General features: G+C 35.9%; 4 protein-coding genes across 4 annotated transcripts; 1 reads left to right on the forward strand and 3 right to left on the reverse strand.

Annotated features, from left to right (window-relative positions):
- On the forward strand, nucleotides 9–3,026 carry LOC104717885 (probable E3 ubiquitin-protein ligase RHA4A). The gene is made up of 3 exons (XM_010435527.2): nucleotides 9–1,761; nucleotides 1,932–2,017; nucleotides 2,660–3,026. Exons 1-3 carry the CDS (start codon nucleotides 1,540–1,542, stop codon nucleotides 2,871–2,873), a joined length of 522 nt encoding a protein of 173 aa, XP_010433829.1. The 5' UTR covers nucleotides 9–1,539; the 3' UTR covers nucleotides 2,874–3,026.
- Nucleotides 2,927–4,825, reverse strand: LOC104717884 (cellulose synthase-like protein G1). Its single transcript, XM_010435525.2, has 3 exons — nucleotides 4,659–4,825; nucleotides 4,113–4,556; nucleotides 2,927–3,982 (listed from the first exon to the last, which is right to left on the reverse strand). Exons 1-3 carry the CDS (start codon nucleotides 4,761–4,763, stop codon nucleotides 3,158–3,160), a joined length of 1,374 nt encoding a protein of 457 aa, XP_010433827.2. The 5' UTR covers nucleotides 4,764–4,825; the 3' UTR covers nucleotides 2,927–3,157.
- Nucleotides 6,452–9,511, reverse strand: LOC104717883 (cellulose synthase-like protein G2). Its single transcript, XM_010435524.2, has 5 exons — nucleotides 8,847–9,511; nucleotides 8,496–8,648; nucleotides 8,254–8,361; nucleotides 7,727–8,170; nucleotides 6,452–7,463 (listed from the first exon to the last, which is right to left on the reverse strand). Exons 1-5 carry the CDS (start codon nucleotides 9,432–9,434, stop codon nucleotides 6,576–6,578), a joined length of 2,181 nt encoding a protein of 726 aa, XP_010433826.1. The 5' UTR covers nucleotides 9,435–9,511; the 3' UTR covers nucleotides 6,452–6,575.
- Nucleotides 11,000–14,678, reverse strand: LOC104717886 (cellulose synthase-like protein G3). Its single transcript, XM_010435528.2, has 5 exons — nucleotides 14,088–14,678; nucleotides 12,963–13,112; nucleotides 12,697–12,825; nucleotides 12,145–12,588; nucleotides 11,000–12,045 (listed from the first exon to the last, which is right to left on the reverse strand). Exons 1-5 carry the CDS (start codon nucleotides 14,676–14,678, stop codon nucleotides 11,158–11,160), a joined length of 2,202 nt encoding a protein of 733 aa, XP_010433830.1. The 3' UTR covers nucleotides 11,000–11,157.

An 18,788-nucleotide genomic window follows, 5' to 3' on the forward strand; every position in this document is an offset into this window, starting at 1 on the left:
TGAGCAATATATATGCCATACTAAAAGGGCCAAGTTGTTGATAAACAAACGTAAAAATACAAAAAGCTGTCTATCACTAAAGGGAAAAGGGAAAAAACTGATCAATGTGGGTCACAAATCAAATCCTAAATCAAGATATTTATTTGGGGGTCCTAGGCACAATCATCTTGGTAAGTTTATGTGTCAGTCTATTAAAAGATGTCAAGAAAACTTATCTGCTTTTGCTGGCAGTGAAAAATTATTGTTCAAAAAGTATAAACACTATTTCCTAAAGTTAACAGATTTGAGAAATGAAGTTACTGGTTGACTGTTCATTTGTGTTTGAGTTGAGTAGTTCACTAGGAAATCTTCTTTGGATGAAATGTGAAAAGTTGGCAGGATTGTCTTGCTTAAAGTAAAATCATATAATCTCGGTAATTAACAAATATTGGTAGGTTATTGACTTGTTTCAAATCTTATTAAATAAATAAATTAAAATTCTTAGATTTGAGTTGAGAATCTTGTCCTAATCCAAGTGAAGAGGCCATAGGTATAGATATCTTTATTTAAGTAATCACCACTTTTCAAAAGTAAAAGAGAAGAATATAAGAAATGAAAGCTTACAGAAGATGTACATAGTAACAGTGTGGTTGTATTTAAGTGAGTTTGGTCTATTGGTTGAAGTTTGTGATTGATTTTTACTGCTTGCTTGGACTTGATCACCAAGAATTCTAGATTTTGGTGTAGAAACCAGTTGCCAAAGAAAACTTTTACATTTGTTTTTGTTTTCATTATTTTCTGGGGAAGGGTAGGCAAAAGAAGAAGCATATGATTTATGCTTAGCTAGTGTCAAATAATCTAATAACCAAAAATGAGTCAGCAAATGAAATGATGGGTTTTAATAATTATATAGGTCCCATGTTAATGAGGATTGAGACATTTGAATCTAATCCTTAAGCATATTAAAGTTTCTATTCATTTTGTTTAGTGGAACCTCATCACCTGCTTATTCACTTCTTACCTTTTCATTATATTAAAAAAGCCATGAGGAATATATACCCTTGTATTTTATATATAAAGGCTCTTTTTTATCCACCATTTCCCCTTACTGATGATGTTACATTAACATGTATTCATATTACATATACAGTCTAAATTTCTTATGTCATCAGATCTAGCCCCTATTTGTTAAGGATATATGTTGAACTTTGCATTGGTAGAGGTAAAATCTCTTAACTAATAAACTAGTTACAGCCTTATAGGGAAAATAACTTGAAATTTGGTATATTAAGATGCATTTCAATAGTGTACAAGTTACTTTTTCCTTACTAAAAAGAAAGTTTTAGATATTTTATATTATTATAGAATCTCAGTCCAAATCTGATATGGTTGCACAGTTACCTGCTTTTGGTTAGATATACACATACACAGGATATCTATATATAACCTCCTCTTGTGCCTCCTCAGCTCCCATCAAAACCCTCATTTCTCATTTGTGTGTTTCCTTTCATTTTTTTTTTTTTTTGTTGAGTTTGATTTCAAAAATAAACTTTTGAAGTCATGGTTGATCCTCAATCACCAATCACACCACACCTATACCCACAAGCAATTCAACTGAAACTCTATCAAGCCTTCATCTTCTCAATTCCAATCTTATTTTCCATCATTCTCTTCCTATTGTTCTATCTCTTTTACCTCAAGAGAAGAGCCTCTTCTCTCTCCTCTCCTCCCATGGTTCTCCCTGTTTCTTTGAGCCACCAGCCTTCTTCTCATCTCCCTTCGGTAAGTGTCTTATTTTCTTTGTAGATATATATCTACATATGTGCAAAAGTAACTGAATGAATCATTTATATCAACATATGTGAGAACTATGGTCCTGTTTTCTCTATTGGACTGTTATATAAAGTTGAATGAAGAACACTGCTGAGATTGATTTGTGTTTTATTTTGCAGATTTGTTTGTTAGATGTGAAATTAGAGCTCAAAGAAAAGCTTCATGTCGTTTTGTTCAATGAAGAACTAGGAACAAGAGATTCTCTGTAAGTTACTCCTGTTTCTTCTTTTCTTGCTTTCAACAAAAAAAAGGGCTTCTGAAATGTCTGCACAGTATTGTTGTTTTTAAAGAACATTTAGTCACAAAACTCCGCTTTTATCAAAAATTTCACTTTTACCTAAACCTTTTTAGATCTTTTCAGTGTTCTTATATTCAATAATGAATTCATCAAATCCTATACTTGGCCAATTTTATCTTAGTATCTATGAGTTTTCATGAGCTTGGACTTTAGAGAATTATGTTAACAGTGCCAATAGCCGAATTGCGATATCTAAGAATTATCCTCTTGAAAGTTGAAATATACGAGTTGAGATGCTCTTTGCTCATAAGTGTTTTTAGGCCGTTGCTTAGAGCTAAGGAATATCAAAAGTGAAGACGGAAAGTTTAAATTCCATATATATAAGACCAAAATCAAGATTTTAGACAAGAAGTACCTTTTTTTTTTTGTCATCGACAAGAAGTACCTTTTTATTCACTGGATTTTTGTCCTCATTCTGAATAGTAAAATACACATCTGGCAAATTCAAAATCTATTGATATTAGATATTTTCAAGTCCTTGTGTTAATATGATCATTATTTTGGTGGATTGAAAGGTTGACTGATTGACTGGTTTGGTGGTGTTTGCAGATGTTGCGTATGTTTGGGAGAATTCGAGTTGAAGGAAGAGTTGGTGGAAATGCCTTCATGTAAACACATATTTCATATCGATTGTATACACCTTTGGCTTTATTCTCACAACACTTGTCCTCTGTGTCGCTCCTCTGTTTCCATCTCCTCCACCAAAACCGCTGTGGAGGACGACAACGACCATCCAGATTCTCCTCAAACTTCACCAGTTTGACTCAAACCCCGAATGAAATAAAGAAATACAAGTTTTGTTAGTGAATAGATCAGTACAAATTGTAAATTTTAATTTTGTTGGTTCAAGAGATGAAAAATGTATTCCATCACAGTACATTATTGGTTACACAGGATCATCACATTATTTTCTCTAGCTTCTGATTGAGCCAGATGTATTATTGACTTTTGTTGTAAATTTGACCCTAACGGGTGAAGTAAATTGAGGAAGAAGTAACTTGACACAGTAAGAACAAACGTGAGGATCCCAGCTGAGGAACAAATCCTTTATAGCAGTTTTTTGCCATCATCTTTCCTCAGCACCATAGCCTCATAGATCGGCAAGCAATTCACCACCACAAAGCTTGCCAGCATCAGCTCAAGGACAAGTCCTTCTCCGCATAAGAAAACACCATAAAACCCCCAGACAAAGGCAAGCAGATTTACGATGGCAACCGTAGTCAAGGGCAAGAACATGGACGAAGAGGTTTCAAAATCAAAGATTTCTGGCTCGTACCGCTTTCTCTGTTCGTCATCGTTGTTGGCTTTACTAGTGACGTTGAACTTAGGTGTGCGGAGGTTTAGGGTTTTGAGAGTGAACTCTATAAAACCAAAGAAGTAGGAAGAGAGTCCTTTTATCATCAACATTCTTTGATCGTTCCACCATTTCCGATAAGTTCCTCCTTCCAATAGAAAGTCCGAGAGATCTTGCGCATACGCACCAAAGAATAAGAAGATGTAAAGCCAAAACCACGGATCTGATACCTTGGGGAAGACGCTAACTCCATAGATGAGTGCAAGTTGGGGTAAAAGTCCATAGACGGTCAGAGGAATTGACCAAAACGGCCGAAACGTAGAGTTGCAATAGCCTAAGCCCATTAACACCCCCAATAACTTGAATCCGTAGAAAATTGGGGTATACTTCGAAAACGACATTTCAAGAAGCCCAACGGCCCATCGCTTTTGTTGTCCCACTACATCAGTTAGGCATTTTGGGGAGTCTCCATAAAATGCAGCTTTTTTAGGGCTGCAAAAAATTGATCTCCATCCTTCACAATGGAGCATAAATCCCGTGTAGTAGTCTTCTACTAATGACCCATATCTGAATCCAATCTGCCTAGTTTTGAATGATAAATTCGACTTTAAGTGAGACTTAAACCATCAAGTTACTCAAGACATGTTACTTAATATTATAACAAATGGATATCAATACTAGATTACGTACGGTAATTATGAGAGTTACCTTGGATCCCCAACTGGTGTTGGACTCATAGATACATCCTGCTACATTGTGTGCTAATGCCAAAACATCTTGAGCTTCGATCCACTTATAGGCAATCCGATATGGACTCAATTCATTTATCTCTGGTAAAATCAACTTAGAAGGAGGACCAAAGAAAGCCCGTCGATTGAAAAAACAACCAGTTCCCACATGAGTCGGACCCATTAGACCATCAAGTCCGACCATATTAATATTGAAGAGATGTTTCGACTCACATGCATATATATCATTTTTGCTTATTCCTAGAAATTTCTGAGGAAATTGCACGTACCCTAAACTGGATTTGATTTTAGGATCTGTTAAATAGCACAAAGAACGAACCGGTGTTGCTGGATCGTTTGAAAACATATCACAGTCGAGTGTTAAAATGATCGGTGAATTTGTCATCACCCCTGATACTCGTATCTACAATGAATAGAGAAAATATGCAAGTAACTTACAAAAACTTTTGAAATGCTAAGTTAATCGAACTATAAAATCGGTTAAAGATTAGGTTTTAGTTGGTACCAAAGTATTAAGAGCACCGGCTTTGAAATGATGTGGTGAAACTTTCCTCTTCTCTCTTGAAACATAGATTAGGTTTGGCATCATATGTTTTTCGGTATTTTCCATATCTTTCTCGCTATTTTGCAACACCTGTCCTCGAATTAATTCGAACTGAGACCTTTGTTACATGCAAGTTATTTTCTGTATAGAAAATTTTTATGAATACCTGGATAATTGTGGGGTGATCGTGACGACTGAATTTGTGGGTCCACAAGTCGAATACTCCACTAAGTCTATCACATGTGATCAACGCAGTCCCAACGTTCCCATTGGCCACCACGTGTTCTACTCTGCCCTTCATGTCTGCGTACATCATCTGTACGTACGTGTTCCACCACACATTTTTTTCTTTAATTTTTTTATCAAAAAATACTATTTAATTGCATTAAGACAATTAATACTCCTATCGTTAGGATAAACATAAAAAAAAAATTAAAATGTCATGGATGTTTTAAAATTCAATATGTTACGTTACGTCACAATGTCCCAAAATCTTGGGGTCATATATAGGACCAAAATCACCATTATTGTCGACAATAACGTAAGGCTATGAAGGACTCATACATTATTTTGTTAGAAAGCATGGTACAATATTCCATATTTCAAAGCATTTCTTCTCCAATCTCGATGAAAGGTTAGTAACTAATTGAAGGAATGTGAGCACAAATGGAACTTGTAAACTATGTATACAACTATAAATGCAGTTATAGCACTACCCCAACTATACATGCAGTTCTAGTACTACCTAGCTAGTACGAGAAGACGTAATATTGTGTTTGACCTGCATATATATGTGCTTTTATCCAAATTAAACATTTAAAACGTACTAAACCTAATTATTAATGTTTCTTGAAATTTTAACCATTTAAAATTAATGTTTCAGCTGATAGTTTAATTGTATCTCATTTTCAAAGATAGTTATTAGTAAAATGGTGTGAAAGATATTTCTAATATATATAAAAATATAATAATGGGAATACATATATTGTCATTGACTAGTTCTTTTTTTGAAATAGTTGTATATTATTTATTTGCTGAGCTTTCAGTGGAGTATAAAAATTCTCTCTTCAATAAAGGGAGAAAAATATGGTTGCCAAAAGAGGCAAAAAGAAAAAAAGGTGAATAATTCCGTGATTGAACCAATATAGACGTCGGCGAGATTGTGAGAGCAACTGCCTTCAAAAGTCTAGGCGTCGGCGAGAGAGAAGATGAAAGTGAAAGATATATATAGAACCCAAAAAATCACCTCATCGTTTCGTAATCTAACACCTAGCGATATTGATGTAAACTATGTTCCAATTATTAGTCTCGATTCACTGCAAAGTACTGATACAAGTACAAATCTGTTCATCTTATCTTTTGGAGTCGTATAATAAATAGAGTCGTATATATAACCGATTGTATACTTAGTTTTGTTTAATATCGTTTCTAGTACTTTCAACGTTTTTAATAATACGAATCCTATATATAACCGATTGTAATCACCTTTGGCTCACAACACTTGTTCTCTGTGTCGCTCCTCTGTTTCCATCTCTTCCACAAAGAGTCAAAGACCTCTGCGGACGATCATAACGACCAGTCGACCATGCATCCAGAATATATCTCCTCAAAACTTCATCGGTTTGACTTATAACCCGAATGAAATTAACAAAAGTACAAGTTTTGTTAGTGAATTTCTTAGCAAAAAAGAAAAAAAAGTTTTGTTAGTGAATAGATCAATACAAAATTTAAATCTTAATTTTGTGCTGACTCAAGATATCAAAATGTATTCCATAACATTATAAATATTGGTTACACAGATTCACCACATTATTCTCTCTTGCTTCATCTTGAGCAAGGTGTACTATTGTTGTATATTTAAACCCTAACGGGTTGAAGTTACTTGAGGACTAAGTAACCTAACACTATAAGAACAAATGTGAGGATACCAGCTAAGAAACAAGTCCTTTTTGGTAAATTTCCGTCATCTTTCCTCAACATCATAGCCTCATAGATCGGTAAGCAATTCACCACTGCGAAACCCGCCAACATCAACTGAAGGGTGAGTTCTTCCTCCCAAGCGGAAAAATTATAAATCCCCCATATAAAAGCAAGGAGATTCACTATGGCGACAGAAGTCATGGGTAAGAACATGGAAGAAGGGCCGAAATCAAAAATCTCTTGCTCATACCGCTTCAATTGTTTATCATCGTCGTTGGCTTTACTGGTGACGTTGAATCCTTGAGTGGAGAGGTTTAGGGTTTTGAGAGTGAACTCTATAAAACCAAAGAAGAAAGAAGAGAGTCCTCTTATCATCCACATTCTTTGATCATTCCACCATTTCCGATAAGTTCCTCCTTCCAATATAAAATCTGATAGATCTTGCGCATACGCCCCGAAGAATAAGAAGATGTAAAGCCAAAACCGTGGATCAGAAACCTTGGGGAAGACGCTAACTCCGTAAATGAGGGCAAGTTGGGGTAAAAGTCCATAGACCGTGAGAGGAATTGACCAAAATGGCCAAAATGCATAGTGGGAATAGCCTAAGCGCATCAATAGGCTCAGTGACTTGAATCCATAGATGATTGGGTTGTACCTTGAAAAAGTTACTTCAAGAAGTCCAACGGACCATCGCATTTGCTGGCCTACTACATCAGTTAGGCATTTTGGAGAATCTCCATAAAATGCAGCTTTTGTGGGGCTGCAAAAAATTGATCTCCATCCTTCACAATGGAGCATAAATCCTGTGAAGTAGTCTTCTACTAATGACCCGTATCTGAACCCTATCTGTCAAGTAGTTATGAAACATAGATTAATTTTATACGCACCTATACAATTTTATGACAAATAAAGAAATACTCTTTTATGAAAACCATATAATGATTTAAATAACGTACTATGTTTAAGTTATTGAACAGAAATAATCAAACGACTAAGTTTTGATGGCTAATAAGTAATGTCATAGTTAGAAACCAAGATTATATGGGGCAAGTTGGGGTAAAAACCAAACTCAAAATACATAAAGATTCATTTTTAGTTTACATATATACCTTGGATCCCCAATTGGTGTTGCGCTCGTAGTTGCATCCTGCTACATCGTGTGCCAATGCCAAAACATCTTGGGACATAATGGGTTTGTCGGCAATCCAGTTTGGTCCAAGTTCATCTATATCAGGCAAAACCAAACTTGTCGGAGATCCATAAAATGCCCGTCGATTGAAGAAACACCCAGTTCCCACATGAATGGGGCCCATAAGTCCATCAAACCCAACCGTGATTATGTCAAATGGGCGTTTGAGCTCGGATGCATAAATATCATTCTTGTTTATTCCTTTAAATTTTTGAGGAAATTGCACAAATCCTAAACCAAAATTGATTTTAGGGTCTGACAAATAGCATAGAGCATGAAGCGGTGCTGTAGGATTGTTTGAGTACATGTCACAGTCTAGTGTTAGAATGATTGGTGAGTTTGTCATTACTGAAGATACTCGTAACTGCAATGAAAAATAACGAATTATTAAAACCCAAATGCCATTTAACTGAACCAAGATCGGTTAAGGTAGGGATAAGTTGGTACCAAAGTATTAAGAGCACCGGCTTTAAAATGATGCGGTGATACTCTACTCTTCTCTCGTGATACATAGATTAGGTTTGGCATTATCTCCGATTCGTTATGTTGTAGTACCTTCGCCACAAATCAGTAGAAATTAATTAAATAAACAAGTTCTTGTTGTAGAAGCTTTTGTTTCTAAATAAAAAAACATTATAAGGTATTTTTATATAATACTACTATGCGATACAAAATGAGTAAGACTATACCTTAATGATAGTAGGATGGTCCTGACGAGTGAAGTTTTGAGCCCACAAATCGAAGACTCCACGGAATTGATCAGATTTGATGGACTGTTCAGTATCAACTCTGCCACTATCCACCACATGTTCTACTCTCTTTTTCATAGTTTCATACATCGTCTATTTTATCGTACAAAAACTTATGTTAGTTTGACTCTATAATAAAAAGATATTAAGGGGGAAACAAAAATTAGAAACAATAACATAATAAAAGTAAGACTTAACAATTGTTGACGCACGTATTGTTTATTGAATTAAGGAAATTAAAAAACGTTAAACTTGAGAGATAAGTAGAAGTGTAATTTTATGATAGAACACCTTAATATTTTCAGCTTCCTCACTCCACGAATGTGACGTTGATGAGAAATAAACTTCAGGTGACCGATCTTGAACATTGTTATTCTTGCAAAAGGGCAACCAATGCTTAGAGAACTTAGCAGCCTCCATAAGAGCAAACAAAGTTAACGACGATCCTCCATCGTCCGATACGTAGACTGAGATCTTATCGGATGGATAATCGTAGGCCATTACAGACAAGGCGGTGTTGGCCACCATCATGGGAGGCTCCTTGTATGGATCAGCCGTGCATATGAACACGTCCAGCTTTGGAAAGTCTTCCGGTTTAGCTAAATAGTTCTCAGGGTACTCGGTCCGGTGAACCGGGTTGAACCGGAGGGACGTTGTAGTGGCCCAAATGAAGGTGAGAACGATATCGGAGAGGAGAAGAAGACATGTTATTATTAGAGGTGTGGTTGCTGTGAGAAGTGAGTGTACATGATGGTACATGAGAGCTATGATGCCACACATGTGAATTACGGCGTAGATTCTGTATGGAATGGTGCGCCGGCAAGGATTACACGTGTGTAGGGTTGTACCGCCGACCGTGTGTTTTCTTTGACGCTCCATCGTGCTATTTTTTTCTATGATAGAAGACAAATAGTTTTGGAGAAAGATTGGTACATAGAGAGAACAAAGCTCACCACTAATAGATAATTGAAATTTATAAGCGATTTTTTTTTCTTTCTTTATTTCCTCAAACGTCTACATCTTATTATCACTTCGAATCATCGTTCATAAAAAAACCTTCCATATATGTACAAACCATATATAATCGATTAAAAAAAAAAGAAAACATAGAAAAAACGTCCAAAATAATCAAGTCTGTTATATTAAAATTTTATCTACTGCGCTTTAATTAGTTTATGTAGTTTTTTTTTTTGTTTTTTTGTTTTTGAAATAGATAGTTTGACATTTTCAATGGAGAAGTTTTTTTTTTCTTTTTTTCTTTTTGAAATAGATAGTTTGACATTTTCAATGGAGAAGTTAAGTTAAAATTCTCTAACCTAAGAAGGAGACGTAAATATCAAAGATCAAATGGATAAAGACTAGTGCGTCACCAGTCAATGCCTTAACAGTCACCAGTCAATGCCTTAACAATTCACGCCACGCATATGTTGTACTTCCACACAATATATCGCACATAAATGTGGAAACATCTGATAAAAGTTTCATCTTACGGATATATATGACAAGAATTTTTTTTTTTAATAAAGTAGTTTGAGGAAGAAAAAAAGGACTCAAAACAAGATAATTTTTTTGTAACATTTCATTTATATGATTAACCGGCTATTACGAGTATAAATATCAGTATCCTACCACGTGCACTAAGATCCTTTTTACGCCAATATTTTTGGACTATAATAATTTTAAAAGGAAATTAATTAAAAAGTATTGGTGAAATACTAATTTGTAAATGAATGGGGTTAAAGCAAATGAATATTTTCTCATTGTCTAGTATACATACATTCAGATATTATAACGTAGGTATATATATATATATATATATATTTTTTTTTGTTGACAGCATAACGTGGAGTCGTTGATATGCATGTCATATATATTTTAACATTTTCTTGACTAAATATCGTGTGGTGTATCTGCAGTCCATATTTCTAACTTGTATCATGGTTCTTTTTTGTCGTCAACTTGTATCATGGTTGATAAAGAAACTTGTTGTTTTTCCTTCATTAACTAGAATTTAACATAAAACATACCCAAAAAAGAATAATTTGTTTTGTGAAAATAGAGATATATAGATGTATATATGTATATATCTTCTGTCAATTTACTAAATTTTGCTGATTCTAGCGGCCCGGTATTATTAGATGCCCTACGCACAACTTGGTTTAAAAGCTGTAGAATAAAAACAAAATTTCTCCTTTACATTATAAAAAAAATTGTAGGCATTTTTCTTATTAGGTTTACATTAAAAGTAAAAAAATTTGACCCAAATTCATACTAAAATTTAACTTTTGAGATAATTTTTTTTCCTACTAAATTGGACCTTTTCTATATTTTTATACCAACTATTCTTAAATAAAACTTAAAAGAAAAAAAAATTGGAGGACCCGAAGCCACCAAATTTATGGCTTCTCCTGTGGCTTCCCTCCGGGCCGGCACTGGGTTCGAGATATCAAATTTATGTACGTTCTACATTGAGGTGAGAGGCTGAGAGCATATTACATCAAATTGCATAGATTTGTGACACTATTCCTCCTAATTTACCACAATCCAGACGCAATATTATTGATTTATTATATATGAAACTACTGAACCCTAATGGGTGCAGTTACTTGAGGAAGAAGAAACCTAATACAATAAGAACAAATGTGAGGATCCCAGCTAAGAAACAAATCCTTTTTGGTAATTTTCCTTCATCTTTCCTCAACATCATAGCCTCATAGATTGGTAAGCAATTCACCACTGCGAAGCTCGCCAGCATCAATTCAAGTACGACCCCTTGTCCCCAAGCGAGAAGACCATAAAGTCCCCAGACCAGAGCAAGGAGATTCACGATCGCGGCCGTAGTCATGGGCAAGAACATGGGGGAAGGGCCAAAATCAAAGATCTCTTGCTCATACCTCTTACTCTGTTCTTCATCATCGTTGGTTTTGCTTGTGAGGTTAAATCCATTCGTGGAGAGGTTTAGGGTTTTAAGAGTGAACTCTATGAAGCCAAATAAGAACGAGGAGAATCCTCTTATCGACCACATTCTTTGATCGTTCCACCATCCACCATAATTTCCTCCTTCTAACACGAAGTCTAGTAGATCGTGCGCATATGCACCGAGGAACAAGACGATGTAAAGCCAAAACCATGGATCTGATGACTTGGGGAAAACGCTAACTCCATATAGGAGGGCTAGTTGGGGCAAGAATCCATAGACGATAACAGGAAGCGACCAAAATGCCCAAAATGCATATTGACAATAGCCTACTCCCATTAATAGACCCATTGATTTGACACCATAGATAATGGGGCAATACCTTGAGAAGACAACTTCAAGAAGCCCAATTGCCCATCTTTTTTGTTGGCTCACTACATCAATTAGACTTTTTGGGACATCTCCACAAAATGCTGCTCTTTTAGGACTGCAAAAAGCTGATCTCCATCCTTTACAGTGGAGTCTATACCCTGTGTAGTAGTCTTCTACTAAAGACCCATATCTAAATCCAATCTGCATATAGTTTTGAATGATAGTTTGAAGTTATAACAAATTGAAACCAATAGTACTAGATATTATTCAAGGTAATTACGAGGGTTGTTTCAATCTTACTTTGGTGCCCCAATTGGTGTTGTGCTCGTAGACACATCCGGCTACATTGTGTGCCAATGCCAAAACATCTTGAGCCTTGATGGACTTTTTGGCAATACGATCGGGCTTAAGTTCATCTATCTCAGGCAAAATCAGATTAGATGGACCCCCATAAAAAACACGTCGGTTGAAGAAACAGCCAGTTCCCACATGATTCGGACCCATTAGACCATCAAACCCAATCGAATTGATATCAAAAAGACGCTTGTACACGCATGCATAGATATCATTCTTGCTTACTCCTTGAAATTTTTGAGGAAACTGCACAAACCCTAAACCGGTTTTGATTTCAGGATCGGTTAAGTAGCACAAGGCATGAGTTGGTGCTACAGGATTGTTCGAGTACATATCACAGTCTAGTGTTAGAATGATAGGTGAATTCGTCATCACTCCAGACACTCGTAGCTATAGTGAAAAGAATTAAACACAAAAAGTAATTAAAAAATTAAACAGATATGATACGCTAGTATAGTTAATTACAGGACTGGTGAGGTTTGGCTAGTGGATATATACCAAGGTATTAAGAGCACCGGCTTTGAAATGATGTGGTGAAACCTTACTCTTCTCTCTTGAAACATAAATTAGGTTTGGCATTATATATGTTTTGGTATCATCCATATCAGTCACGCTATTTTGTAGCACCTGCCCTCAAATAAATTACATAATGAGATTTTATGAAGATAAATTAAGAACAACAAATGGCAAATCATTATAAAAACATGCAATTTTATATGATATATTATATAGTAGTGAGAAAAAAAAAGAGTTAATTATTGTACCTGAATTACAGTGGGATGGTCATGACGAGTGAATTTTTCGGTCCACAAATCAAATATTCCACGAAACTGATCGGCTGTGATAAACGCTGTTTCAACTTTTCCACTCTCTACCACATGTTCTACTCGACTCTTCATATCTTCGTACATCAACTGTTCCGTCAGGACCACCAGGTCCACCATACAATTCAGTTTTTTGTCTTGTAAAACATAGCCAATTACTAATAACGTCTAAAAAATTTTACAACTTACTAAGCTTGTAAACAATTAAAAAAAAAAAATATATATATATATATATATACTGTATATTTACTACTCGTAATTAAAGACAAAAAAGTGTATTAAATTTAGAGTACTTTTAGTCGACCATTTTCAAAATATAATATTTGGTATGTGTACATCCAGACTCTCCATTTTCTATGTAACTTTTTCTTTTCCATACCATTTTTTTGTCACACAGTCTTTTCTATTTTGTTTTAGAAGTGTAACTTTAAAATTACTGTTTAAGCTTTAACTCGATTGATATATACACGAAAAACATATGCATAAAGAAATTGTTATATGGACCTATGGTATTCATCAAACAACTAAAAACCTTCTATCATTTAGATAACGCTTACTCCTATCGTATTAGGAGAAATCATTTGGGTCACTAGGACGAGAGTCTTATACTTATTGTTAAAGAAGAAATCATGGATGTTTAAACACTAATAATAAATGAATAAAGGTGATGTCACAGTCGTCCAAAGTCTTTTAACATGACAAAGTCGCTATTATCGTCGAGAAGATACGATAAGGTTTTGATGGAGTGACTGACCAGAGACCCAATGGCTCCCAATTGAAGCAAATAATTTTGTTTGTCTGTTTCTACTCTCTCTCTCTGTTTTTTCTTTTTCTGTTCTATGAGTTACTTCTTCCTCGAAAAATAGTACTATTTTTAAAATTCGATGAAAAATTGGTAATGGAAATCGACAATCCAGGCAATTATTAATTAAGATTACAATATTCGGAACGGTCATGGTGAATTAAGACTCGACTTATGTTGACCTACCTCTGAGCATTTGTCATAATGAGATTTTTAAAATACTAATATAGTTATAAGTGATTTAGTTGAAAAATAATACATACCTTAAGTTTCTCAGCTTCATCACTCCACGAATGTGACTTTGATGAGAAATAAACTTCAGGGGACCGATCTTGAACATTGTTATTCTTGCAAAAGGGCAGCCAATGCTTAGAGAACTTAGCAGCCTCCATAAGAGCAAACAAAGTTAACGAAGATCCTCCATCGTCCGATACGTAGACTGAGATCTTATCGGACGGATAATCGTAGGCCATCACCGATAAGGCTGTGTTGACCACCATAATGGGAGGCTCCTTGTACGGATCAGCCGTGCATATGAACACGTCCAGCTTTGGAAAGTCCTCCGGTTGAGCTGCATAGTTCTCAGGGTACTCGGTCCGGTGAACCGGGTTGAACCGGAGGCACGTTGCAGTGGCCCACATGAAGGTGAGAACGATGTCGGAGAGGAGAAGAAGACATGTAATTATTAGAGGTGTGTTTGCTGTGAGAAGTGAGTGTACATGATGGTACATGAGGGCTACGATACCACACGTATGAACTACGGCGTAGATTCTGTATGGAACGGTGCGCCGGCAAGGATGACACGTGTGGAGAGTTCTGCCGTCGACCGCGTGTTCTCTATGACGACGCTCCATCGTGTTACTTTTTTGTTTTCTTTTTTTCTCTTTGTATTATGATAAATATGAGAAGATTGCTACATAGAATTTTGATATTTATAGGCGAGTTTCTTTTTGAGAGTAGTCTGCAGTCATTTGACATCTCGATTTTAGGATTTTGCTAATATGCTAACTTGCTAAGTACTTATAAAGTTATAAGTAATCTTATTAATTTATTAGATGAGTGATTACATCTCTGTAATATCTATGATCTATGTCTACAATGTGTAGTTTTAAAAAAAAAATACAATGTATAGTTCCTTCACTAGAATATTACAAATATAATTATTTGAGTAGAAAATATTTTTTTCAGCTAATAGATTGATTGTAACTTATATCAAAATAATTTATAAATTTTTTCTTACTGGTAATAAAATGATGTTTATCAGTTTTAATAGTATTTTCCAACACACATACATACTTATAAATTCTTGATAAATACATTGATTGGTATATAATTCGAAACCAACCTCTTGGATTTTCATTTGGTGACAATAAATTTAACAGAGATGTTGCTCTTATCTTTCTGCTCATTTGACATATTAAAGTAAATAGCCTAATAGATTTGGCAAACAGCAAACTCTTCGAAGCCAACATCACTGTAGAAACTAGGTTTCCACAATGAATTTGTTTATGGGGGAAAACAAATTCAGTAAAGTAATCTCTCTAGAAAACCGATCTAAACTTTGAAATTAGAAGAAAGGGAATTGATCTCGAAGAATTAGGGTTTAGATTGCTAAGAACAAGAAGAGAACTGAATAATTGTATTCAATAATGGATGCCTTACAATGGAGAAGTCTCTCCCTCTTTATACATATTCATAGATCGCATAATATATTAAATTTCCTTATGAGACGAACTGAAATAAGGAAAGTTACTTTATCTCTTGAGTCGGCCGCCGGGCGAAGTGGAAGTCGGTTCTTCTCCTTCGATGCTGGGCTTCCTCTGTCCGAACTGGGCTTAAATGACCTAATTGAGTTCTTAACCGGATTCCCAGTTAAATAACCAAATTGTCTTTCTGGTTTAGTTCGGTATGTCGGGGGCGCTAAATCCCGCACCAACAATCACCGTCACCAGACTCACCACCGTCGTCGTCGTCATCTTCATCATCATCATCTTCATCATCATCATCTCATCATCATCTTTTTCATCAACATCATAGTCATTATAGTCACTGTCTACGCAACCAGAAGGGCATTCTCGTTGGAAAATCTTCCATTTGACCCCACAAGCGTTGCTGCTGATTTGAGAAGCTATCACATCTCTTGCAAGTTTATAAGCAAACTTAACATCATTTGGTGCAACCAAGACAATCTCACTTGAAGCCAGTTTCTTTTTATAGTGTATGAATTCTCCCACGAGATCCTCCATCATTTGGGTAGAAGGATTCTCTCTACTATTTATCTGCAATGAAAATAATCAGATACCAAAGCCAATAATTTCGTTCATTCTAGTTCTTATTTGCAATCTCTCCAAATGCAATTACGAAACTTAAGTCAGTGGTAGGAAATTTAGTTGTACCAAAAAAAAAAAATTGGTAAAAGAGAATATGGTATTATAATAAATAAAAGGGTCAATTGACCCCTCCCCTCCAAATACCTCTGCCCATGCTATCAAATCAGACAAGTATTGAAACATATGGTAGATCAATTCATGAAGTTTATTCAAACAATGTATCTCTAAAGCAAGATTAAAAAAAAAAGAAAAGAAGAAGCAAACAATAGCTACCATTCAAGCTGTTTTAGCCTCATTAATTCTTAAACTAACCAATAAAAATAACAGAGAAAATAAACACTTACCAGTTGGTAAATTCGATTGACATCACAATAAATCACCACATTTTTATCCCCAATTGAATTGAGTGATTTATGCCACAAATCGCTCCTAGAACCTCTACTTGGCAGAGAATCTTGGTGGCGTCCACTGATTCTTCTATTTCATAAAACAAATTATCCGCATCATCGCAGATCGCAACCCCCATACCAGCAAATACCATCTTTTCATTATATGCTGTCGTTTTAGCACTCACCAAACCTTTGAAGTACAATCTGTAAACTGTACTATCAACAAATTTGTTTGTCGTACATATAGATTCGCCGACCTTAGAACTACCCTTGCTTTTAAGGTTTGGGATATCTTCGGTTATCTTAGAATCTATCCTTCGTTTTTTGGAAACCAAAGAATCTAAATCACGTTTTTCCATGATTGTTTAGTCTCCAAATTTTCTCCAGAAAATATTATTATATATCTAGAGGAAGAGAGTGAGATCGAGACGGATCTTGCAAAGTTGTGAAAGAAGCTTTTAAAGATTGTTACAAGGAAATATTAAGTTGTGGGTCTGATTGGCGTGACTATTCATAAAAGTACAGTTTGACTGAGACTTTTTATCATATTTAATTTTGTGAACATTAATTACTTTTTAGTTTTTTTTATTTTATTGTCATCATTTATTTTTATAAAGCCGACAAAACAAAAATTTAAGGCAAATATAACTTTATGACTATTATTTTGTTTTCTTTAAAAGGTTAGTAAGCCTTTTTGCAAAATTAGCCATTTTGAAAAAAGTTATTAAATACATAGCATCATAGTGGGAAAATGAAATAAATAACACATGTATATTAGAAAATGACTAACTAAACCTTCTCTTGAAGGCATGAAAGAGAACTACATCCGTGAAATTTTTTTTTTTGAACAAACAAGTGCTTCTATTAATCAAACAGAAACATTACAAAGATAAGGATAAAATATCCCAAAGTTTAAGAGGTAATAAGCAAAGGCTTTCCCCAAAGCCATAAGCATGAATAAAGGTAAAGAAGACATCAAGCAAGGATCCATGATAGCTATGAAACAAGTGCTATAGAGCAATTGGAAACAAGCAAAATCAAGGTTGCAAGAGTGGACGTCATCGATGGACTCGAGAGATGACAAATAGGTCACAGTCAAAAGACATTGTGCCGTTGATATGAGAAGCAGAGCCAAGGAGCTCGCCGAAGTGATGAACATTAGCCAAGTCAAGACCATGGTCAGGGTTTGGGGAACAAAGGCCCGGATGGTGGTGGAGGTATTGGTATCGGCTTGCTTGAGGCATTGGTACTTGAAGTATTTGGCCGGAAATGTCGAGGGGTGATTGTTGGTGGAAAAAACTCTGAGACCATAATCACAACCTCGGTAACTTGCAATCAGAACTGAGATGCCATGAGACTTCAAGAGTTTAGGAACAGGAAGGTTCACCAATGGGACTAAAACCAGGGTTCGCAAGCAGCAAGTGTAAAACCGTGTCATAGTAGGTGGATCCTCTCTGCCATGGAGATGATGATCAAGAATTCCACACAGTGTATGAAGTCGGTGAGATACTATCAGATGAAAGCCAGACCTGAGCTTTGGGCGAGAGGTTGGTTGTGGGGATTTTTGGGCAGGAGAGTGTACAAACGAAGTTACTAGCAGGTGCGAAGAGTAAGTGTAATACAGTGACACGCTAGGTGGATCCTCTCTGCCATGGAAATGGTGATCAAGAATTCCACACAAAAAGTGTGAACGGCAAGACACAGACCAGGGAGCAGCAGACCTGGGCTTCATAAGGGAGGGTGATTGTTGAGGGTTGAGAACACTTTGATAAATCCAGTTTCGGGAACCCGTATACAATGACACATCCTGAGCAATAACCATAGTTCTAATACACCTTATGTACATCCATGACAGCCTAGCTAAGTGGTTTCTCTGATGCAGTCTTCGAACACCGAGGATAACCAAATAATGACAAAGTCGATGGAATAACAAAGGGTTAGATAGAGAGAACATGGGCTATTGTAATTTGGGCGAGTCCTCATGTAAAGCTAACATGCCGATATCAGATTTGAAGTTCAGATTTGAGAATTGATACGCACAGTGGCTGACCCGGGAGGTTGAAGTATACTTCGTCTCCGGTGAAAGCAAATACAGAGCTGCCAAGCTCAGGGGATGGTCTGTTTTCAAGACGGTAGTCCATTAGCGGAGAAAAAGCACTTCGTTAGAGGTTTCCTCACCCACCGTTGTCTCCGTCTCCACCTGCCAAGGCTCGGGTGACGATGGAGAAGAGAAATCTGCAGAAGC

This window comes from Camelina sativa, chromosome 10 (assembly GCF_000633955.1).
Source record: "Camelina sativa cultivar DH55 chromosome 10, Cs, whole genome shotgun sequence".
NCBI lineage: Eukaryota > Viridiplantae > Streptophyta > Magnoliopsida > Brassicales > Brassicaceae > Camelina > Camelina sativa.